The sequence below is a fragment of the Zalophus californianus genome, chromosome 1 (genome assembly GCF_009762305.2).
Source record: "Zalophus californianus isolate mZalCal1 chromosome 1, mZalCal1.pri.v2, whole genome shotgun sequence".
NCBI classification, from domain to species: Eukaryota; Metazoa; Chordata; class Mammalia; order Carnivora; family Otariidae; genus Zalophus; species Zalophus californianus.
The window spans coordinates 142544725-142569985 of NC_045595.1; the positions used below are offsets into that span (position 1 = coordinate 142544725).

At 45.0% G+C, this 25261-nt stretch overlaps 1 protein-coding gene across 3 annotated transcripts in view; it reads right to left on the reverse strand.

The window, feature by feature from the left end:
• The window catches only part of MB21D2 (Mab-21 domain containing 2), a 115768-nt gene extending 98301 nt beyond the window's left edge, over positions 1-17467 (reverse strand). The window contains exon 1 of one of the 3 annotated variants that reach the window (XM_027587745.2): positions 16838-17467. In XM_027587745.2, coding sequence (XP_027443546.1) covers positions 16838-17048 — 211 coding nt within the window. In that variant the 5' untranslated portion in view covers positions 17049-17467. Of the gene's footprint in view, positions 1-14824; positions 14917-16837 lie in introns of those variants that run through there. The other 2 variants (XM_027587748.2, XM_027587749.2) reach the window with 2 other exon arrangements.
• Positions 17468-25261: the final 7794 nt, after the last annotated feature.

Sequence of the window (25261 nt, forward strand, 5' to 3'; positions counted from 1 at the left end):
TCAAACTTTTTCCTTATCACTATCTTTGTTATGATGACGTGTGATCGGTTAACTCCACTCGCTGAAAGCTCGGATGATGGGTAGCGTTTTTTAGCAATGAGGTATTTTTTAACTAAGGTGTGTGCATTGTGTTTTTAGAAATAATGCTTAACTGCACACTTGGACTGTAGTATAGTGTAAACATAATGTTATAAGCACTGGGAAACCAAAGAATTCATTTAACTTGCTTTACTGTGATACTCACCTTATTACAATAGTCTAGAACTGAACCTGCAATATCTCCAAGGTGGGCCTGCATAAAATTAAAAGATGAAACATGTTCTTTCATCCCCATTTTATTAACAAAGAAACAGGCTCAGGAAGGACAGTTTGCCCAAGATCACACAGCTATCCTGTAACAGACTGAGATTCGCCCGACTCCCAAGACAACATTCTGTCTTTCCACCATATCACCCTGCTTCATGTAATCCCAGAGGCTGACACTCCTGTTTATTTCCTCTTCTGTGGCACTGATGCCTACCATCCCTTGAAGATCCAGAAGGACAAAAGCACTGGTATTGCTCCTTTCAAACAGTACAATTTAACACAGAACCACAAATTTTGCCTACAAGGACAATGTCACTGAAAACTAAATCCTCCATGCCAGCCTGGTATCCTGTTAGGGTTTGATAGTTATTAGCAATGCCACAGGTGGCTAGTTACTGAGTATCTCAAGAGGCAATAAGGCAACTACAATTCTTTGCTATTTGGAGTTCAACTTTGGGGTGTCTTGTGTGTCACTGCTGGAGCTTACTTATGGCTGTGGGGACCCCCTTTCCTCCCCGCAGGAGCAGAGGACATGGGATGAAAGGAGTAGAGTTGCTCCAGACAGGACAGGAGTAAAAAATGGTTGAACGCACAGCTCCCTTCTAGCATTCCTCAAATGAACATCAAGGTACAACAATAAATGATAGATCCCTCCGTGAGAGAGAGAGACAGAAACAAGGAAAGAGAAGATGGGGGAGTCCATAGCAAACATGTCCCATTGTAAGAATAGACCACACAACTCTGTGGGGTCCAGGAGGTATTAAGTTGGTGACAGATGACAAAACTGAGTCTTGGAGAGATTGCCTATCTTATTCAAGGTCAGCACGCTAGTCAGTAACAGCAACAGGACAAAGACCCAGGTTTGCTGACTCCAGGCCCGGGGTTCTTCCTGATCACAGGCCTCTGCACAGATGGTCAGGAGGCCTTCTTCACCTAGGGGTGAAGTCACCAGGTTTCTAGGTCCCATTCTACTCGCCACTTGCTATACAACAACAGAGAGAAGTGAGCACCATGACAAACAGAAGAAAATGTAGCACTTTTAAGGAGGCACTTACTGTTCAGTACCAGGTGATTATGGCCATACAGGAAATAGGGCCCAGGCCCTCTAATTTTTCAAGTTGGAAATCTGATTTTGTGAAAAATCTCCCAGCTTTTTAAATGTTTGCTCTAAATTTGTAAAAACACTACACTGGTCGAATTAAACACACATGCAGAGAAAACTGAGCTCACTGGTAACCAGTTCTAAATCTGACGCAAATGTAAAATAAAGAGTCAGACTGGATGCGAGTTCCTGAGAGATCACAGAAGAATAGAGTTATTGGTGCTATAAATCCAGATGCCCACGAAGCATTCGCTTTAATGCGTACACACTATTTTTCAAATACATGTAGATGCTATTACAAAAAAGCTCAAAATTGTTTGCATGGTTAATCTAGCTCCACTGTAGCTTTGCATAACTACTCATTTTTCCCCAACGAACTGACGGTAAAAATATAACCACTACCATTTAAACCTTTATAACTTTTTTCACTGGAAAGAAAAAAAGACCCTTATGTTTAGAAAAAGTTGGAAATGATTAAGACTAAATAATTTCTATAGTCCACATTTTTATAATTCCATGCCTACATGCTGCAGAGAAGTGGGAGACAAAGAAAGGAAGGAAGAAAAGCCCCCTAACCACACCAAGGTATATACTCAAAACTCACTACACACAAGGCCATCGTGAACTTCTCATGAACTGTATACCACCTAACTGCTAGAACGAAATCAAAATAGCCACCAACACCGCCACTGTTTACTGAGCCCCTCCCAAATATTTTTTGAACAATCATATTTCAGGCAAGCAAAAAAAGAGGAACAAAACCAGATACCCCAGGGACTGTCATCAAGCTCTTATGGCAGTGGGAAAAGTCAGACATCCATCGCAAATAATTGCAAATTCATAGCTGACCGGTGTGACTAAGACACCTGTGAAGGTAGAATGCCCGCCTATGAGAATTTGGCTTGTTCTGGGCTGGCCTGAAAGGCCCCCTAAGAAGGGCTGAGTTGATGGAGCAGAGATCTTCTGGGTAATAGAAGTCAGTGAGCTGTGGGGGCACGTGGTGGGCGGGATGGGACATTCCAGCAAAGGGCCTCAGTGGGTGGCAATGTGGTATTTCCCAAGAACTGAAAGGCCAATGGGACTGAAACCAAGTCAGTGAGGACATCTGAAAAGATGAGGCCAAAGAGGCCATGGGAGACAGAGCCCTGAGGCCTTCTGGTCACACTCAGAATGTTTAGGATTCTACTTTAAGAGAGAACGTAGTGTCAGTGCCTCCCGTAGGGCCCACCTCACAGCAGGTATACAGGAGGTAAATGGTAGAACTGGAAGGGGATGAAGCCAGACAGGAGCAGCTGCATCTCTGAAGGCCTTGTGAAACAGGAGTGTGAGTTTCATGTGAAGAATGATAGGCTGCCCCTTGGGGATTTAGGCATATTTGAAAGATAACTCAGCATGGACAATGGATTAAAAAGATGCAAGACTGGAAACAGAAAACCCAATGAGAAGATTAACCGCAGTAATCCAGGAAACAGATGGTAGTGGCCCCCACTAGGGTGGCGACAAGGGGAATGGAGAGAAGGAAGTGGGGCCTGAGAAAAGGAGGCAGAATTGACAGGCCTCCGTTCCTCATCTGCTCTGGGACAGGAGGATGAGCGGGGAGCTCAGGATGACTGCCAAGGTCCTGTCGTGGGCACTTGGGTGAACAGTAGTGTGGCTGACTGAGGAGGAGCTGCTCTGGAGCATAAATTCACTTTGAACACTCAATCTGTGGCACCTTGGGGTCACCCAAGTGGAACTGTCAAAGAGGCAGTAAAGAGTTCCAGGCTGGGACAGGCAGCCGCAGAGACAAAAAATAGCACCGTAAGACAGCTCAGCGCCAGTGAAGGAAGAAGAGACAGAAACAGTCACCAAGGGTTAGACAAAAGAATTCAAGTCTGTCCTTCCCCTGGAAAACTGAGAAGGAGAAAACCAAGAGTATGTTGCCACAGAAGCCACGGGAGGAGAGTTCAGGGGAGCACGGCCAACCATGTCAAACTGGAGAGGGAATGACAAATCACAGCAACATGTTCTGCTTTGTTTGGGTTTTTCCTTCAGGGCTTTGGTCCCAATCTCTATGGGTTTTTTCATCGTCCATCTCCTCCTAAGACTTGTGTCAACAACATGAAGGTTTGTTCTGCGTTGTAGTTCTACTGCCTCGCGGAGGACCTGTTGTAGAGGTCCTCCAAGATCTCTGGTGAAAAAATAAGAGAATGCATGCATGAATGTCTCAGAAGGAGAAACTGCAGTCGAAGGGGGCAGAAATAATCCCTGGGGCAGAGGGCTGAGGTAGTCCGCAGCGAGAATGAGATCCAGAGGATAGGAACAGGGGTCAGTTGGTCTTGAATGACAAAAATACTGAGTAAAATCGTTTCCCATCAGTCCTCTCTTCCCCAAGAATTAGGGATGATAAAAAAATCCTCTCCCATGAGTTGCTACATTGTGCAGATGGGTTCACCAAACCAGGATGCTTCCATTCCCACCAATACTTTTATCGCGGGGAAAACCATGAGTCAGTAGGTTGGAAATGAGGCTTCTCTGAGGATTCCAATTCCAATCTTCTGTATCATGAGCACTAGGATCTCAAGAAGTTGTTTCATCCCGACAACTGGCTTTGCAGCACGATGCCCATGCTGAAGACAAGTCAATGAACAAGCATCTGCCCTTACAGAGCAGGGAAACTGGACAGGGTTATTTACTTTAACAAGTAATTACTCACTTTTCAAAAAGAGTCACAACACTAAAGAGGCAGATGCACATAAAACCCAACTCAATTTACAAATTTTTATTTCAAAGTAACTTTGTCGAAAGTACATTTGGCATCCGCCTTTCACTGAAAAAAAGATCTGCTCCCCATTCTCCCCACAACGACAGGCTACATTAACTACGTCCTAATTAAATGTTCTAAATCTGGAACGAAACCCACTGGGGAGGGGGGTGGAATCAGAAGACAGAGAGGAAAAAGCCTTCATAAAACTGCCCTAATTTATTGAGTATCAAGGGCCTAGTTGACCTTTATACAGCTTTAAAATCAATCACTTAGCTGGGACACACCTTCCTTCTTTCAAAATGAGACTGTGGGTAAGATGAGATTTAATACAAAGGACTTTCAATAAACATAAACCACAAGTATCAGAAGAATGTTGTCCTGAGTGCTGCCAAGGAAGGCTAAATGATGGAATGACAAGGCTCTGGACCAGGAACCTGAAGAACCGTATGAGCCACTGCTTGCAGGGAAGCACAATCACAATCTTCTCTACCCTGCCCACTCTTCCCTTCCTTCCAGCCTCCCCTCAGTGCTCAGCACCACCTCACGTTTCGATGCCAGCAATCAACACAGAGCGGGAAAGTAATGCTTCTTGACTTTTGGAAAGGTGCAAGGGGGGAAGAGGCAGAACTCCTGAGTTGGAATGGCGCCCCCATTGCCAGCTCCAGCAAGTGACTTACCCGCTATAGTTTCTTTATCAGGAAACAGGATGGTAACAATACCCTCATCACAAGATCGCTGTGAGGATTCAATGGGTTAATGATTTTAAAGCACTTGGAACAATCCCTGACCAACAGCTGGAGCATATTTCCCAACCACCACTACTTTGACCTTGAGCCAATCACTGTCCACCATGGGGTTAAATTTCTTCACCGGCAAAACGCTGGGTTGGATGAACTGATCTCAGGAAGATCCCCACTGGCTTAACTCCTCTATAATTCTTTGAATCCTATTACAACTCTCTAAATCCTCCTAAGGCTCTGAGCCCTCAGCCCAGCAGCAGACAGGGGACGGTAGTGGTCGTTCTCCTTCAGGCCCAGAGAAGGCGTCCTAGCCCCTGGAGCTTCACCTCCTCCCAACAACAGGCTGACCCAGAGTCCTGCATCCACCCAGCCAGCCCCTTCCTTACGACACATACAGAGCGTTCAGAGAGGACAATGTTCATCATGATGCTGAAAGCTGTGGAAACAGCACAGGTGTAAGAAAAGGACACACTCCACAGGAAAGAAACCAGACAGAAAGAGACAAGGAACAATCAAAAGACAAAGGCAAACACGACAGACCAGAAATACGCTGTGCCCATGAGGTTATTTATTTAGCGCCCCTCATCTAATGGCAATTAACAGAAGTGCAAATGATGCAAGGTGGCTCCGGAGCAAGGGGGAATGTTCCCTACCTTGAAGCACAGCGCCTCGTCGGTGACTTGCCCTCCCTTCAAACCCAGGCAGACTCTTCCTTCCGGGCGAGCAGAGGCTACTGAGTGACCCGTCTCAGGGGTAAGCACATTTCTCAGGAAGCAATCACTTGCTGGACACTTACCTAACCTCCACTCTGCCCAAAAGTAAAATCAGTGTTCACGACGCTTAAGTCCCCTTTCTGGGCCTCAGTTTACACTTCTGTAAAATGGAGGAGGGAGGAACTTGAGCCAGCTAATTTCCAAGTTTCCTAGCAGCATTAATGAAAACTAATATTCCATCAATGATTTCCATTTCGCAGGAGGAAAGGGTTTTTTGTTTGTTTGTTTAATGAGATACAAAAGAAAGTTCGTGATTATTTGCTGCTTTCTGCCTGAAACTAGATCTCTGGGGTTCAAATCCCCACTCTACTGGTAACTCTGGGACATTGGGTAACTATCTAACCTCTCTGTGCTTTGGAAGGCTCATCAGAAAATAAGAATAGGAAGAATAACCTTTCTTCATAGGATTGTGGTGAGGACTAATTTAGTCAACTTACACAAAATATAAGGTATTTGGAACTGTGCCTGGAGCATGGTGAAAAATTATTTCAGTGTGATTATTTTCAAAGTTATGTAGATAGTTTTTCCATTTGAAGGGAGAATTTATTTGGTATATTAGCATATACAGTATGCTAGGACTAACACCGACACACACACATTTGGCAAGCAGACAGAACACCTGCCGTCTAGTCATGATTCTGCCCCCAAACTAACTGTATGCTATCGATGAACTACTGCCCCTCCCTGGGCCTCAGTTTCCAGAGCAGATAGCACAAAGATTTCTCTGAAAGTATTCAGATCAGAGGGGATACACCAGCAGCCACAGTGTGCTACGTGACCTCCCGTTTTAAACCACATGACGTTCTTTTAATATTTGATTTTAGTCTCAATATTCAAAAACCAAGAGTTCGTGGAACAATCCAGATCCATCAGGTCCCTTAAAACCTCCAAAGTCCGATCAGCCCTACCTTCTCAGCAGTGGTTCTTCGAGTGTGGGCTCTGGACCAGCAGCAGTGGCATCCCCTGGAAACTCAGTAGGAATGCCAATTCTCAGGCTGGACCCCAGACCTACTGAAGGAGAAGCTCTGGGAGCAGGGCGGGCAATCCGCTTTAACAAGCAGGAGGCTGATGCACCATAAAGCTGGGGAAGCATGGCAGCGCAGTGCCCCCCCTTTAGACAAGAGGGAAGAGTGATGGCAACCCCCCCCCCCCGATGTACCGCCCACAACCCGGTATCTCTGATTCGGCCACCAAGGACCAGCTGGCATTTCTCGAGCTGCCACTACTTGCTGTCCTTACTGCCCGGTCCCTGGTGGGCCTTTGGCTCACCAGCCCTGATCTCGAGGGACCGCCCCTTCTGACAGCAGGGTGAGGGGTCCCCCTGCACGGTGCACAAGCAGGACTGCGCTGTTCCCAATCCCAAACAAAGCCCATCTTGGGAGCAGGCTGCACACACCAAGGGCACAGTTGAAAGAACAAACTGTTGAGTTTCCTTTATTAATCACAACACACTCTGCACAAGCAGCTGCTATTAAGAACAGCTGCGGCCGCTAAAAGGGTGATCTTGAAGCAGCCTAGAAAGTGCTTACAAGTTGAATATCGGTACCAGGCACGTGCAGACTTGCAGTCTGTTGGCTGGTTCCTCCTCCTGACCCTCAGGGCCTCTCTCTGGACCAGAAATCCTCTGCCTCCACACCCTGGGACACAGTGGGGTGGGGCAGGGAACAAGGTTTTTAGAATTAGCATAATACAGAGACTCTGGGGTAAGCCTCATTGAGTTGGATCCCACCTCAACCTCATAGTGACTGTGAGTTACTTAACTTCTCTTGACCTCGGGTTTCTTGCTATGTGAGAGACAAAAACAACACCTACTTCAGAGGGTTGTTGTGAGCAGTCAAAATGAGATTATGCATCTGGAAGTATTTTGTAGACCATGCAGGACTAGATACAAGTAAAGCCTTATTTTTATTATCCCATGAAAACTGCAGTTTGACCCATAAATCATCCAATATAGGCCTTACTGTTTTCAGCCTCGGGCTATCAAGGGTGAAATCAGAGAATCACAAGACTACAAAGGGCCTTTTGAGGACCTGTAATCCAACCTTTCTACATTGTCCCCCGCCCCCTAACCCCTGAATACTGTGAGCAAGCGCCTCGCCAAAGGGTGGGTCCACCTGGAAAACTTCTACCTGCAGGAAGCTCCCTATAGTCCAAGGCAGGCAGGCTCATTCCTCCCACCTCAGGCTGAAATCTGCGCATAGACCACTCCTTCTTGGAGAGGCCAAGTCAGACTGGCTATAATTTAAGCAGCTTTCAAATTTACCCCCACCGAAGGGTCTCTGCACATGCTGTTCTGTCTACCTAGAATACTCCGAATTTACTTAGTCTTCGTTTCAGATGGTTGGCTCCTTCTCATCTTCCCATTCCAAATGTCTCTGCTTCCCATTTCAAAAGCCTACCCAGTTAACACCCTCTATCATAACTTTCTGTGCTTCTTTAATAGCGTGCGTCCCTGCTTATTTGCATACTGAAATCTTGTTGAATCCCCCCAGAGAACATGAGTCCCGTGGAGGCAGTGACCTTGCTTCTCTCATTCAGCACTCTGTGCACTTACACGGTGCAGTAATGAACACTAGTACATGGCAGACACTCCCGACTATGTTGTATGAATTCATGAATGAATGCTTACACAATTCTACACACATTGTAGATACGCAAACACTAGTTAGGAGAAACAAAAACCAAAACAAAACTTATACCACCTCCCATTACTGACTCAACTCACCAACACTAATCATGTCTTCCTGTGTTGAGGGAAAAATATGACAAATAAACAAACTGAACAACAGCTCCCTGTTCTAGCTTTGTTCGTAGCAGCACTGTACCTAGTCATCTGTCCCTTTATCTTGTGCAGAGGGCATTTATGAAAAGACACTTAAGTGAACAAAAAACCAGGTAGCTCTTTCCTAGAGAAAGGCCTCACATAACAGCATAATTACGAATGTCCTTAAAGAGATCACACAGCGGCAAGTACTCACCCAGGTCCATTGTGAACACCATCACAGACCCTAAGAACCAGTTGGGCAAGGCCTAACAATCAGACCTGGAGAATACAGACCTATGGGGCATGTACTTACCCATTCCAATCTCAGCCAGCCTCGCTCACTAGCTATCCTCGGCCCAAGGGGAGAGCAGTAAAGCCCAGAGGGGAATGAAAACTGCTACCCTTGCCCTTGTCTGGGAATACAGATTCACCCCAGCAACGCATGGAAGATGTCCAAAGGTGGAAAAGCCCGCAGGTTCTTTGCGGACCATGTGCTGCAGCAGAAGACACTGGAGAGCTGGGCTGAGTCTTACTCTACAACAACGTACTCCATGACCTCCAACTCCTCCCAGAATCTCAGCACCCCCATTGGTGAACGGGGGTTAAGAGTACCTACACAACCTTTCCCAAAGGCCTGTTCAGAGAATAATACCATTCCACATCAAATGTGAATGTGTATTATAATCTATAAAGCACTGCACAAAGGTAACTTACCATTACAGATGTTAAAGAATAGCAGTTTATAATAAAGAATTGCTAGAATTCGGGTTCCAGAGCAGGCATCTGGAAACTTGGAGGTTGGCTGATACGCCTATGAAACACCTCCGTGGGAAAGATGACTTGTGCCCTCTTTGCATTTTGTAAAGCCCCAAAAGCAGAACTTCCACGCAGGAGTTCCACGAGGACCCCTGTTAGCCGTGGAAGAAAAGTCAGGATCTACAGGAAAGGGGACATTCCCACAACTCACTGTTTGCTGTTTTTAGTCAAAAAGCTACAGCAATCAGTTGGCACATTTCTTAAATTGCCCTACAGTAAGTCTTAAGGTTATTATTCTTGGAATCGAGAAAAAACTCCGCTACCAAATAAAAAGATCAGATCAAGATTTTCTTGACTCCAGAAAAGCCCTACTTAGCATGGCATTCCAGAAGGGAAAATTCTTACAGACAATGTCAGAAAGGTGCTCACTCCTGAAATTGAGGCTGAAATAAGCAGCTTCATACAGAAAGGCTCTTTCAGAGTGAATCAAATCATTTTACTCTCTGGTGAGCACCTACTGTGTACCCCACTGAGGGCTGCAAAGATAAATAAGCCTTGGATTCTTTAACCTAGCATGGGGAAGCATGTGCTAAGGGCTATAAAAGCGGGACCAGGTGTTAGGAGAACACAGAGGCAAGGTAAGCTTTTTTTCTCCTTGGAGAGTTAGAGGAAAGCTTCATGAGTCAAACGGCGTTGGGAGTTGGAGCTGAAAGAGGCAAAGGAAGCAGAGGTTAAGGTGTCATTGCTTAGAAGCTAAAACTCTTTAACAGTCTCTGTGACATACATTATCTTGACAGGCTGGTGAAGCCTATGAAAATGATAAAAATACACAGGACTTTAAAGAAAATCAATATTAAAGCAAAACCATACATTTAAAAAATAAATTTGTGATCGAATACATGTGATTCTTGACTACTGCATTCATGAAATCTAGCAGCAAATCTAAGAGACACCATCATTTCACAGCAGAAGTAAACAACTTTTTGAGATATCTGCAACGATTATAATGTGAAATGAAAATATCTGATTTCTAGTGGCAAGAGAAGGAGAAAACATAGGTCCTGCTAATACTACTGTGACTTATTACTTACTTTTATAATGGAAGAAAAATGCTATATTTCAGTTAGGGATTAATACAAATAAAGCCGTAATTTTCCCCATTCAAGTTCATACACTCCATGTTATTATTTCCATGGACCTAAGTTAAGAAATCCTCACAGAGAAAACAGTCCAAGCAAAGGAAGGAAGTGAGAAGTACGGGTATATTCTGTGACCATCCACAGCATGCAAAGATACAGCTAGGAGATGGTCCTGGAAGGCGGGTAAAACCCTCACAAGTCAACAATGTCAAGGTTCAACACCCTCAATGATTAAATCAGAGAATGTGCCCTAAATTCTCGAGCAGTATCTTCTTTTGGGATAAAAGATGAATGAAAGAAGCTAGAAGAACATTTGTTTTAGGTTAGTACTCCTTTTTCTAAAGTGTGGGAGATGACAGCATATTGATAAATTTATCAAGAGAAATCATGCATCCATATTATGTAAAACTGTGTGCACGTAAGTATGAGTGGGTATACGTGTGTGTATAAACACAGATGTCTAGGGAAAAAAACGTATGTCAAAATATTAATAGTGAGTGGAATGGGGGAATGATTTTGCTTTATTCTTTGTATTTTCTATAATTGGAAAATGGACAAGAAGAAGTTCCAAAGAGGCTAGGAGACGCAGTCCGGGTAACACACATCCCACACAGTACAAAAGAGCTGGTACTAGAATTCAGACAGGTCCTTCATTTGTCCTGCTCAAGGGTTTTCAGATTCAGAACTGAATGCACCCAAACACATGAGGTAGCTATAATTATTCACCCCAACATACATATTTAGAAATTGAGGTTCAGAATCTAAGTGACCTGCCCAAAGTCACACAGCAAATAACCGGAAGAGTGGGGGCTAGAATCCAGGTCTCCTCCCACTCCTGACAGCAGAGTATCTTTGTCAAAAGCAAGGGTTTCATCAGCCCGACCCCGGTTAAGTCCCGGCTGTGCCACCTCCCTGTTGGTACACTTGGGAAGTTACTGATTTTGCCCTGTAGTTCTTTTTCCAAGGGCTATGGTGACAATTAAATGATATAATGTTGTAAAGCCCTATGACAACCTCTGGCGCAGTCTCCATGCCTCCCTGACTCTGTCCCAGGTGGAAGGACTCCATTTTCCAAGAACTAGCAGCCATACAGACTCATTAGGCTCAGCCTGGTCCCAGCCTCCACGTCAACTGGGATCATACCCATTGCATAGGAGCAGTTCTGTTGGATGGGAAATGCACGACATCAGGCCTAACCCAGGAGAGGATATCAGAGTGCTGATCAGACCATTTGGGGAACTCCAGGGATTCTGATTCAAAAGGTCTGAAAGGGGATCAGAGATTGGAAATTGTTTAAAAAAAAAAAAAAAAGAGCTGCAGGAGAGTCTAAAGAGCTAGTATTCAATGACAAGTTCTCAGTTTGACAAGAGAGAATCCAGTATTTCTGTGTAAGCAAAAGGGACCCAGTCTAATCATGAGCAATGCATTATCCAATGGGCAGCGAACAAGGCATTGTGGGAAGACCCAGAATCATCCACAGTTCTAGAACTCTTCTGTCAAGGATGAAGGTCAGCAATGCCCAGAGCCACCGAGGAAGCACTAAAACCAACTGAACCAGCAGCAAAAATAAATATTCAGAGGGCTCTCCCAGCCCTAGACACATAATACTTTCAGCACTGGAGTAGACTTCAAATATGATCTTGCCCGTTATCCAGATACATCACATTAGTGACTACAACTCTAAGGGACTTAACCAAGACTTGGAGGCCCACGAGGCAACGACAGAATAAAGTCCCTCAATAAACATTGCTAGATAAATTCATTAAGAGAAAAATGTCATTCAAACACTGGAAAGGCCGGGCCTCAAAATGGTCTACTGTGAAGACATAGAAAGTGCCTAAAAACACAGTAGGTCTAGCAGCCCTCAGAAGCACCACACGGTAGGATTCTGAGGTGGCTACGATGTATTTATGGACCTAAGAGGACACAGGAGCTAGCAAACTACTTTCGTGAAGGCTCTGGGCAAAGGAGAAGAGAGAGGGGTCTCCAAGGGCCTATATGAATTTCTCCAAGTTTCCACTCACTATGCGATCCTCGGGACCCTGCATCCTGTTTGGCAGGCAGTATAACATTCAGTAAGTATTTGTTGAATGCAGAGGCATGAGAATATTTATCCACACAAAGTTTTGGAAGAAAATGACATAAGCTGATGGATTTATGCAAAGTGGTTAGCACAATGGCCAGAGCATAGTAGCAGCTTAACAAACGGCAGTGCAAGGTAGAATTCGTCATGCCTTCCACAGCCAGAGCCTATATTCTCCTAGGCTGCCTCTAGTGGTACTCCCTAGTTCTTTCTGATGCCGACCTACAGAAATGATCCCAGCCTAAGTTCACTAGATTTTCTAATAATGCCCATTTCTTTAAATAAATAATAAAATCACGTATACATCCTTTTCAGTTTACAAAGTTACCCATGTTCAATAGATGAAAAAACTAAGACCACCCAGCTAGCAAAGAGGCAGACTAGGACTAGACCTACAAGATTTCCACATTTTATTAGAATGACCATTTTCTCAACCAGAAATTCAAACAAGTGATTTTATTATGGAATAAAATACTTGAACTCGGACTGTTCCAGAAATCAGCTCAGATGCTGCTTGGATCACTCTAACACTGATAGCTGAAATCAGAAACAAAATCCTGAAAGAGGTAGCAATTTTTTTAAACAAAGCCCATCCTCTGGACTTAATGCATTTATTCTTTTTTATTATTATGATGTTATGTTAATCACCGTATATTACATCATTAGTTTTTGATGTAGGGTTCCATGATTCACTGTTTGCGTATAACACCCAGTGCTCCATTCAATATGTGCCCTCTTTAATACCCATCACCAGGCTAGTCCATCCCCCCACCCCTTCCCCTCTAGAACCCTCAGTTTGTTTCTCAGAGTCCATAGTCTCTCATGGTTGGTCTCCCCCTCCTTTATTCTTAATAGTTTCTCAAGTAGGATAAGAGGAACATGTCTTAGAGGCAGGGTGTTGTGAGTTTGAGCAACCTCTGTACCATTTATTGGCCCTAAGACCCTGGATGGGTCTTAACCCCAGGAAATTTCAATATCCTCATCTGTGTAATGGGAAAGCAATACCTACTCCTAAGACCATGCAAAGTTCCTGTCACTGAAAAGGCAATCAGTGAATGAGAGCTGTCCTAATAACTATGCCATGATCTACCATTTGGACTGTAGGGTAAGTGACTGCTTGTCTCCTTCCTGGCTTCTACAGCTTCTGCATAGCCCCTGTTCCGCATCTGTTCAATGGGGACACAACCAGTCTCCATCCAACCTCGCCAGGGAATGAAGATAACAAAAGAGCTGGCAGAGACATTATGCAAATACCAAATATTATTAAAACATTAATGAACTCTGGCAATTTCCCTGAATTTTGATAAATGGTGTTTATTATGCACTGCCAGCCTCTCACACAATCTGGGCTCTCAAATATTAACTAGATAATAACAGCAATCAGTCTCCTAAAAGACCAAGGTGTAGAGCAATAAAGAGTGAGTCTAGATGTTTCCAGCCAACATCTGCCTCAAAGGAATGAGAATGTCTGTACAAACACAAAATGTCAGGACAGATCACAGAGACCGCAGTGACCACCAACAGGCTCAGACCAACTCCACAGCCTATTAAGAACCCTGCTTTGATAGGACAATGGACTTTCTTGGGGCTGACAGGTCCACTGATGATGACAACTGTCTACCACCACTTTATACTCTTCTGCATAAAGTAGCCTCCAAAGTAGACCATACAAAAAGGGCCTGAGAAGGGGCCTTGGGTCCAGACTGACAATTTTATACAGAGAGAGTGGCTGCTCCCCATCACCCCAGCTGCCTAAAAACAGAGGTAGGGTTATCCACAGCTCCATTAAAGTGGCTTGCACCACATTCCTCTACCATTTCACTCTGTCTGAGGGGATAATGTTTTTAAGCTGCTGACAATCCTCAGGTACACACAGTTCAGACAGAGGCAGAACAAAGCCAAGATGAGTTGTGCCCCCCCACAAAAAAACTCCCAGAAATGAGGGCCTGGTGCCACCCCAGTGACACCTTAACAAGCTGAGGGTCATTAAGACACCTCATTTGCATATTCATGAAAGACTCAAGGCTGTGGCAAGTGAAACAAAGTGCACAAAAAGAGATTTTGTTTTTTAAGCCAAGCGAAAATCCGCTTTAGAAAAAGTAAATCCACACGGGGACCCTGGCTGTCGCCAACCACACGGGGACCCTGGCTGTCGCCAAACCTTCACTTGTCTAGAGCAGCCAGCACCTCATTAAAGGAAAGCAGGGAACTCACAAATGAATGCAGCACCACACACAGGCAAGCACATTTTGCCATCTGCCTTCTAGCGTCCAGAGGGGCAAAAGGCTTAAATGACACTCTCCTGAATTTTCTCTCCTGCAGGTGGAATTATCAAATTCCCAGGGGGGGGGGGCAAGAAAGACTTCTCTTGCAAGGTCAACCAGATAAAAAGGAATAGAAGGTAATTTAGCTTACCTGTCAACACAATGCCTCTGGTGACATTAAATGTAGGTATACATTAAGCACCCTGGAATAATTCACCCTTCATGTGTGGAGGAAGGTTTTGCTAAATCTGTGTCTCAACCATGGGGTTAGCATACAAGTTCCTAATGAGCGGGGTATTTAAACTGACCCCGCCCCCCCCGCCTCTCCCCTCCCATTTTCTGTTTCACGATTTTCCTAAGTGATGGTGACCCAGCACCTTTCTCTAGAAAACCACCTAGAGCAGGAGACATCAGAACTGATGCGGGGGCTGTAACAACACAATGGCAGGCTTCCATTATTTATGTCAAAGAGAAAGGCCATGATTAAGCAACTGAAATCACTGCCCTGAGCCTTCTCTGTGTATCCCCACCCTCCTGACAATCACCGTACTGGTTTTCAGATCTGGAAGCTCATTCCCACCAGGTTAAGGAGTTGTAAAAAAAAAAAAAAAGAAAGAAAGAAAGAAAGAAAGAAAAAAAGAAAAAGAAAGAAAGAAATGTATTTAATTCATACAGACAGTTCAGTGGTCGAGTAGCTCAATAGAGAGCTTTTCAACGCCATATAGAATTTAGGACACACTTGGGCAGTGTGGAGCAAAACCTAAAATCCAGCCCCAAGTTTTCACATACTTTCTCCAACTTCCCAAAGCATTACTATTACCGGCCCCAAACGTTCAATCTGTAAAACCCCCGACTTGGAGTTGGGCTTCGGGGAGGAAGAAAGCCGAGAGGAAAGAGGGTACTCTAACGACAGAACCAGCAACAACCGACAGCCGGCTAAAATCCAAGTAAAAGGTAGCAGGAAGGCGAAAAATTGTCTTTCTCTGGGGTCAAAGCCCTTTTTCAAAAAAAATTTCCACGACCTGGAAAACTGGCTGAGGATGGATTTGTAGAGGGCACAGAGCACCGTGTTAGGACAGCCCTACACTCGAATCCCCGTTCTGCGCAACGTTAACGGCCAGGCCACGTACTGCATGCCCCCAGGGTTGCACTGGTGGAGCCGCAAGCTACGTGGGAGGGAGGCTCCCAGCAGCGGACACTCATTTCTACATCCCAGTAGCAATCATTCTAACGACAGGACACTTGAGGGATTTGGTCTCCAGGTCTGCTTAATTATTTTCCTTTACACACCATCCGACAATCTGTTGAAGGACCTGTAGGTGCCGGGCTTGGGGGTGGGAGTGGCGGCATTATTCTATCCCCCTGCGTCTCCGGGGTTCGAAACTCAAGGCGCCTCGCCGACCGGCGCAAAAACAAAGAGGAGGGGGCTGGCGCTTCTTGGGGTCCGAGCTCTGAGCCTGGTCACTTTCGAGGTTGGAATTAGAAATTCTGAGCTCAGCAAGAGCCCTGGAGAAGCACAGGAAATGCTTCCGAGCGCTTCAAAGGGAAGTCGATTTGCAAATCAAAGTTGCAGGAACTCCGGGCGCCCAGCCTACTTGAGCGGGTTACTAGGGAACACCCAACAAGTTTGGTCACCGGGGGCTTGGCATGACAGCGCCGCGCCGCAAGACTAGAGAAGCAACTTGTCGCTCGGGCGCGGAGCCAGAGCCCCGAGCTGTCTTCGCGCCCCAAGCTCAAGACGGGACCCGAGACTCGGCGTTCATCGGGAGGCGCAGGTCCGAACCTCCGGAGCCAAATCCCTTCATCGAAAGGCGCCTCCGGGTCTCACCTGAACCGCGCAGCTTCCAGGGGCTTCCCTCCAACAGTGAGATGTTTCACCACGAACACTTCACCGGCTTACAAGCCCCCCGGGCGGTGAGAAATTAACAAAAGAGCCAGCGAACGGGGGTAAAAGGGGAGCCGGCGCAAAGTATACTAGGGAAGGGAGCTCGGCTTGCGGCGGAGAAAGAAGGGAAGAGGCGGAACAGGGATGGGTTCTACCACAGACACCCGGCTCCGGGAAGGAAACCAAGAAGGAAAGAGAGCACGAGAAGGGGGGAATGGGTTCTCTACCACGCTTCCCACCACACACACACACACACACCTCCCCCTTTTCCCTCCTTACCCAGCATGGAAAAGATGAAATCCTTGGCTGTGTGAATCTCCAGCGCTCTCTGGTCGTCGTATTCCCGCTGGTCGTGCTTCGTGAATTCTTGGATGAGTTTGTTCAATTCCTCCACCCGAGCTCCTGACCTGAAATCCAGCTCCGGGAACGTGGGCTTGTTGTTACAGCCCAGGGAGGCTGCCTTGCTGGCGGTGGGAGCCGCCATCTTCATGCAAAACGCGCCGAGTAGCAGCTCCGCGGCGGCGGCAGCACCCACCCCCGCCCCCCACCCCGCCCCCCCGGGCCTCCTCCCCTCGCCGGCTCCCTGGCTGCGGCCCCGGCCCGTGGGCGGGCTGGCCGGCGGGCGTCTAGGCTGGCAGTCCCGGCTTCGGCAGCAGCTGACTGCAGCGAGGGTGCGTGTGGGGCCCCGACACCCTTCCCAGCGGCCCCACGCCGGCCCGGATGCTGCAGGTCCCTGCCCTCCCCTGGCCCTCGCTGGCAGCAGCGACAGCGGTCGTAGAGCCAACTGGAGCCTCCCTCGGAGCGAGGAAAGTGAAGTGGAAACAATGTGAAATTCACCAGCTCTGAAATCAACAAGCTGCCGGCTCCGGTGTTACGGAGCCAGCACCAGCGTCCCCATTTAAAGGGACAGCGCACCCAGTGGAAAGAAAAATAAATAAATGACAGAGGTCTGCGCGCCTATGCCACTTGCCAATCTGCACTCAGGCAGACGTGCGAGTTGTGGACGTATTCTTTCTCTACCTCCACCCCCTTTGGGGGCAGGGCTTGCCAACCTCATTCAAGGAGAGGGGAGTCTCCCTCTGATTTTAAGGGTGGTGTTCTGAGCGAGGACATCTCTATGGGAGCATTTCCATCTCAAAAACTCCAGTGCCTCAGATGGTGAAGGAACCTGCCTTAAGGAATATGAAACCAATCTTCTGCCCTTTTCTGCCTAGATTGCCAAACATGATAGAATTAAGCATATCAAAAAAAAAAAAAAAAAAAACAGTGCCCACCACGTGCCATATAGACTCTCCCATTAGCCACTATAGTATCTCTATCTTTGCCCTCGGTAATTAATTTTCCTGGATAACACCTTATTCAACTTAACATATAATGAGTTAAAGAGGCACAGCCTGCTCTTCAGAAAAACCAAAGTGTGGGTGGAGGGCAGGGGGGACAGAATGAATTGCCCCAGGTTCACAATGAATGCTGAATGTCCAGGTGATAATTCTCTCATTCAACAAATACCATTTGAGCACACACCATTTGCCAGGCAGAGTGCCAGAATCTGGGTGGATGGACAGTGATAAGACAAAGGAGTTCTTGCAATGGAGTTATACTTACTTGACAGGGCAGGTTCCATCTAAGTCATGGTCCTTTTAGACGGAATAGGATCTCACAGATGTTTTTAGTGTTTATGTGGTTTCAAATGAGGCAAACACTTAGAAGGCCTATTGGTTCTTAGAAACCAGTTATCTTCCTATTTCTCTAAAATCCATCTCTTCTCTATTCCACAGTCCCTGATTCAGATAGGAGCGTTTTCATTTTCTTACAAGTTCTCACTGGCAAGAATACAAACTGTTTTGTTAGTCCAGGTTCTGCCATGCCTTTCCCCATAAAATGGAGATGGTAATTCCTATCTCAGAGATTGTTTAATGATTATATGAGATAAAGTGGGTCAAGCATTTAATGCAATGCTTGACATAATAAGTAATTAATTAAACTGTTGTTATAAACTTAATTTTTTCCCTTCTCCAACCTGTTCTCCATATTGTTGCTGGCAGTGATGTTTACAAAACACAGATCTGGCCACTGACATTACCTTGGTATTTCTCTCCCCTCTTTACTCTCTTCTCAACCTTACACCAAAGCCAATTCCATACCTGCCTTCCCCAACCCTCCCCAACCCGGTGGCAAAGTCCCCTCCTTAGGACCTCCATTGCACCCTTTCAGAAACTTTCAGGTGGCACTCATGAATTTTGACTTTGCTTTATCATTGTTAATGCAAGTTTCAAACTATGAGATTCTTTAGAATAAGGACTACATCATATCCGTCTTCATATTTCCCATGGCATTTAGCCCCGGAGGAAGGTCCTCAAAGTTTATTGAATCCAGTAATGAGTGAAGAACTTTGGCAGAACCAGTTAATTTCTTTTGCTTTTGGTTTCCTTCTCCTTGAAACAAGCTTCCTCACCCACTCAATATTAAAGAGGATACATGCCCAAATAAATGTTGGCTTTTGCAGGTTTTCTATGCTGCCTTGACTTCTCATCTGAGAGGGTTATTACCATTACCTGGGCAGTGGTATAAGCTATACAAGTGATTGGAACTCCAACACAAATCGATCCACTCCCATCTGCCAGTGCTTCTCTCATGATCAATGGTAGGCATTTGGGAGACAGCTGGCTGAGGCACAGTCATTCCATGGATCGGAAAGATCCTAGTGCACCCATGCAAGTAACAACCTCCAACCTACATGATAACAGTTTGAAATAATTCCAGCAAAAAAGTCAAGACACTTTTTCTTTTTGTTTTTTTTTTTTTAAGATTTTATTTATTTATTTATTTGACAGAGAGAGACGCAGTGAGAGAGAGGGAACACAAGCAGGGGGAGTGGGAGAGGGAGAAGCAGGCTTCCCGCTGAGCAAGAAGCCGACGCCAGGATCATGACCTGAGCTGAAGGAAGATGCTTAACGACTGAGCCACCCAGGTGCCCCGAGATACTTTTTCTTCGTTAATTTCCGAAAGCATAAATGAGGCATTGCTCTTCTCTTGTTTCTACTTTTCTTGTGATTCTTCTATTCACAGAGAGAAAACAGGTAGTTAGCAGAAATTGCTCTGATTGTGCCTTAGCCCTGGGCCTTGGATGTTTTGAGTGAGTGAGTCAATAAATGGTCTCTCTGTTCTGCGTTGTCTGTTCTACTTTACATGAGCCAGATCAGAATTCTATGAATCACTGAACTTTAATGAGCCTATATGTTTAGAGGATGTCCTGAAGAGAAAAAGAAATACTTTTTATATGATCTTATAGAACTCTGATAAGATGGTATAAATATCTCTTGTCGAATTGGCAAAATAAGAAAGAGGATCAGGAATCATAATTTCCTGAATTGGGCTCTTGGGAGGCTTTTTAATCTCTGCGCGCCGGTAAACTCATGAGCTCTTCAAGGGCAAGGTTTGTAAACACTGCATTTAATACAGTCTCTGGCCCATCTTATGACCTTAATTAGTATGTTTGAATGAATGAATAAATAAACGAATGAATGACAATTCATCTCTCAAAGTCCAGGAAGTCAGCATTTAGGTGATTTTTGCTACAATTACATATTTCAGTGTAAGCTTTCTATGGTTTCCCAACAATCACTTAAGAGTTGTTATAAATATAGGTATTTCTGCTTTAATTTCATTAAATGCTTCTATTTTCATGCCTTTTTCCCTCCATGTGTGTTATATGGCCTAAAAGAAGGAAGGGAAATGGGGAAAGTGAAGAGAGAGAGAGAGAGAGATTTTTAGAAGATATGTGCCCCAGTCCTGTAACAAAAGTGCACATTTCCAGAGTTTTGACAAATGACTCAGGAAAGGTCAATGGAGTCTACCATCTAAACAAGCACTAATGAGGGTCATTCCTCTACTTGCTCCTCCAGCAACAAACAGAGCAAAGAAATTCACAGCCTTCCCAAGCTGCTGTCCTGCTCAGAGGTAAAACTTGCCCCTCCACTTTTCCATTCCCGAATTTTATTAGCTTGTGAAAGCAGCCTTCTTATTGCTTCTCTGGGGCTGTTTGTTTTTAAATTCAGCTCTGCAGTTCTGTGGCAAACTCTCAGCCCTGAATAACTGGGCTGTTCAGAGCATGTATTAAAAATAGCAAGCTCCACATCCACATGATGGATTAACAAAATATAATTTTAAACAAAGTTGCTCTGGTCTGACAGAGATTTAAATAGCAGCCCAGGCTACAAGATCTGGCCTTCTAGGGCGCTTAGATTTTCAATAAAAGGCTAATAAGTGGAAGTGGCCCAAGCTTCTTAGATTTGAAACTGTAGGCAGCAAGAAGAGAGGCAAACATCACTGACATATGGAATGTTGATGGTGGAAGGACTTGGGGAGAAATCTCATCCACCATCTCCATTTTGCAGATAGGAGAACTAGGGCACAGAAAGGGAAAGCAGACCTGCCCAAATAGTAGAGACGGTGCAGTTTCTATTTCTCAAAGGAACTTCAAATTTAGTAAACATTTTTCTTTAAGTTTCATCCTGAGCAAGTGCTTTATTCTTTATTCTTTTTTGTTATGTTAATCACTGTACATTACATCATTGGTTTTTGATACATATAATGTATTATTTGTTTCAGACGTACAGGTCTGTGATTCATCAGTCTTACACAATTCACAGCGCTCACCATAGCACATACCCTCCCCAGTGTCTAGCACCCAGCCACCCCATCCCTCCCACCCCCCACCACTCCAGCAACCCTCAGTTTGTTTCCTGAGATTAAGAATTCCTCATATCAGTGAGATCATATACTTGTCTTTCTCTGATTGACTTATTTCGCTTAGCATAATACCCTCTAGTTCCATCCACGTCACTGCAAATGTCAAGATTTCGTTTTTTGATAGCTGCATAATATTCCATTGTGTGTATATATATATATATATATATATATATATATATATACCACATCTTCTTTATCCATTCATCTGGCGATGGACATCGAGGCTCTTTCCACAGTTTGGCTATTGTGGACATTGCTGCTGTAAACATTGGGGTGCACGTACCCCTTCAGATCACTACATTTGTATCTTTGGGGTAAATACCCAGTAGTGCAAATCAAAACCTCAATGAGATACCACCTCGCACCAGTCAGAATGGCTAAAATTAACAAGTCAGGAAACAACAGATGTTGGCGGGAATGTGGAGAAAGGGGAACCCTCTTACACTGTTGGTGGGAATGCAAGCTGGAGCAGTCACTCTGGAAAACAGTGTGGACGTTCCTCAAAAAGTTGAAAGTAGACTACCCTACGACCCGGCAATTGCACTACTGGGTATTTACCCCAAAGATACAAATTTAGTAAACATTTAGTATGTTTCCAGGCCACCAGACGGGGCATGGAAAATCCCCTGAAATTTGACCAGAATTAATAAAAAGAGGAGCCTGGCCCTTGGGCAAAATGCACTCCTTGCTCTTTAAAGTTAAATCTCAGTTAACCAGGAAGTGCTGCCATTTGGGATTGCTGGGCCACTACTTTTCCCTACCATCAGGATGAGCTGAGCTGAATCTCCTTGGCATCTCACAAAGTGATTCCGGGGCACGCCCCTGCTGGGGTAATTTTACCTCTGGTGAGACTGGGCCATGGAAGTGTTAGTGAGGTCCCCAGAACAGCGTGGATAACCATTGGACTCAGTCTGTTCTTTCTAACAAGGTGAACCCCAAGTGAAGCGCACCCCCTCTGACCCACGCACCTGGTTCAGAGGACCCTGTTCCACCTTCACCTTCACCCTTGTGCCCAGTAGCCCTGAGGCCCTGGGGGCTCAAGCTGGAAAGATATTGTCACCTTGTAAATCTTGGCACCCAAATCTGTCCTTTTATTCTCTGCTCCTGCGGTGCTCAAGGAGCCAGATCTGTACGTGTGGAAAGAAAATAGAGTCTAGGAATGGAGATAACACAATATCTGATAACAAGTATTAACAATTGTCATTTCTTACAATGATAGAGCACTTTACAGTTCAACGGAGCACTTATCACAAAAATCTGTTTGTGGATTCTCACAACCTCCCACTAAAGCAGGTGAGTCAGGACTGTTATTCTCATTCCAATTTTAGAGATAAGAAACTGAGGCTCAGAGAGATGGTGATTTGTGAGAGGCCACCAGCTAGTAATTGTCATCGTTCACCTCTGGTTTGATGTCATTTCCTGCAAATGGCTTTTCCCCAATCTCTTCCACTTGCACTCCCCCAAGTCTAGATCATGGGGGCTCCTAACAGCCACTCATTGCCTTTGGTTCTGTCACCAGTCTTTCGCAAATGCCATTGTCTTTGCCTGAGAACTCGTCTGTCTCCCCCACAAAAATGTACCCTGAATGTGCGCACATCTTGATCACAGACGTGTTCGCAGTGCCTATCGCTGGCGCTGGCTCATAGTAGGTGTTCAATAAATGTCTGATAAATGAAAGAGGAAATGAACAAGCAGGAGGTTGGTTGCGGCCCCAAACTCAGGTTCTTTGCATCAAACCTCAGACTGTGTTGTTACCAGTCCACTGAGTATCCAGAAAAACACCAGCAATGTCTTCTGTCTTAGAGAGCCTTACACTTCACCCAGCATTCCATACGTACAGTCGGATCCCAAAGCTCAGTTCAAGTTCCGTCATGGCAAACGAAACCTTTTATTCATCTCTTTCTACCTTAAAATCTGAGCACAGGCCATTTGTTCAATAAATTTTCTGACAAAAATAACTTAAAAAAATTAAGACAAAATTTTCAATTCTCCCTTCCTTTGAGGAAACCTAGTCTGCTTGATCTCATACATCAGGCAAGAAAAAGCAACTGATTAATTGCTCTGGAAATCCTCTTTCTGCAAATGCCTTAACCTCCTCAACTATTCTGGGGAAACTGTGGGGTCCCCCTTACCAATCTCTGGACACTGCTCCAATCCCCTTCTAGCTGTTAAACCTGCTCCAAGGCCCAGCTCCACACCCTCCACGTCAATCCTGTCTTGTACCCTCCTTGGATACTGTGTCATGGGCTAAGGGGGGAGCACTATACTTTGTCAGTGTAATCTGGAGATATTTGGTTTGTTTTGCTGCTAATGATCAAATGAAGGGCTATCACAGGGAAAATTAATTTTTTTTTTCTGGATGGCTACAGAAGGTGGAACAAGGAAAAATGGGCGGCAGCTACAGAAATACAGGCTTCAACTCAGGATACAGAAGCATTTTCTAACGAGGGCTACTCTGCACAGAATATGCTGCCTTACGAATTCATAAACTCTCCATCATGGGAGGTATTCAGAGCCATGTTACCCACTTGTCAGGGTTACAATAGAGGAGGTTCCTGAGTTGGTCAGGAGCTTAGACTCTGACCCCGAGGTGCCTTTCAGCTCTAAGAAGCAATGACTGGATGATTTTTTGTCAGTTAATATAACAACTGAGAACTCCTTTCATACAAGGATCCACCTCACAACAGGACTATGAGTTCTGAACTCCTCACACAAGGTGTTTTCTATCTATTTTCACAGAAGGACCTAAGATTGAGGATTGTGTCTTTCTTTTTCTAAGCTTAAAATGTATTCATATTTCGTTGTTTCTGGCTTTCCTACTGTCCAATTCTAGCAGGCTATTTTTTCTACCCCATGGTATAGACATGCCACAGACATCACACCCACCTCCCACACCCAGATCCCCATTCCAAAAGCTCTCACGGAAAAGAAAAAATAGGTATTGCCTTTAACACATTTATTTACACACTTATTTTATAATGATAGAAGCTGGCTCTCTGAGCAGACCTATAAAATTGATCAGGGAATGGTAGTGATGCCTGTTTTGTTTTCTAAAGCTTGTAAAAAAAAAAAAAAAAGATTCTCTAAACCCTGCAGTATATAACAAGCTTATTTGAAAAACAGCTTTCTTTTCCCCCATGCCCAGTACAGTACATGAATAGAAGGAGTTATTTCCCCTGATCCGAGACCTGGTGGGTTGAGTTGTGATCCAAAGCTCATTTTAAATTCCAAGTTGCAAAACCTGGAGAGAGGACGGCTGATGGGAATGCTGACACTCTTTCGGCTCTGACAACATTATCACACACAACCCTAAGTGTACTTCCTGGACCATTCCTTCAAATTATGCTTTCTCTATTAGTAGTTCCTGAGCATAAACACACACCAAAGAAACCCTCAAATTCCCCAGTGTGTCTACATTGGAGACACAGTCCTGCCACTCTGGGTGTTCCCATAGGCAAGTCACTTCCATTCTCTGAAGTTTATTATCTTCTTCACCTATATAATTAAGATTTTGATCTGGTAGGGCGCCTGGGTGGCTCAGTCGGTTGAGCGACTGCCTTCGGCTCAGGTCATGATCCCAGAGTCCCGGGATCGAGTCCCGCATCGGGCTCCCTGCTCGGCGGGGAGTCTGCTTCTCCCTCTGACCCTCCCCCCTCTCATGTGCTCTCTCTCTCTCTCTCATTCTCTCTCTCAAATAAATAAATAAAATCTTTAAAAAAAAAGATTTTGATCTGGTAGAACTCTCAACTCCCCCACACCCTTCTTTTGTCTCCTGGAAAACAGGAGAAAAAAGAAAAAAATACGTAAAAAAGGAAGACAGAAAAGAAAACCCCACAGCCCCCTCTCTCTATTTAATTTCTAATGATTCATGTCTATTTAAACTGCCCTGGGGATGTGAGTATGTGCATTTTATTATGATTGGCCTCATAAAATTTTGGGAGAGAAGCAGGG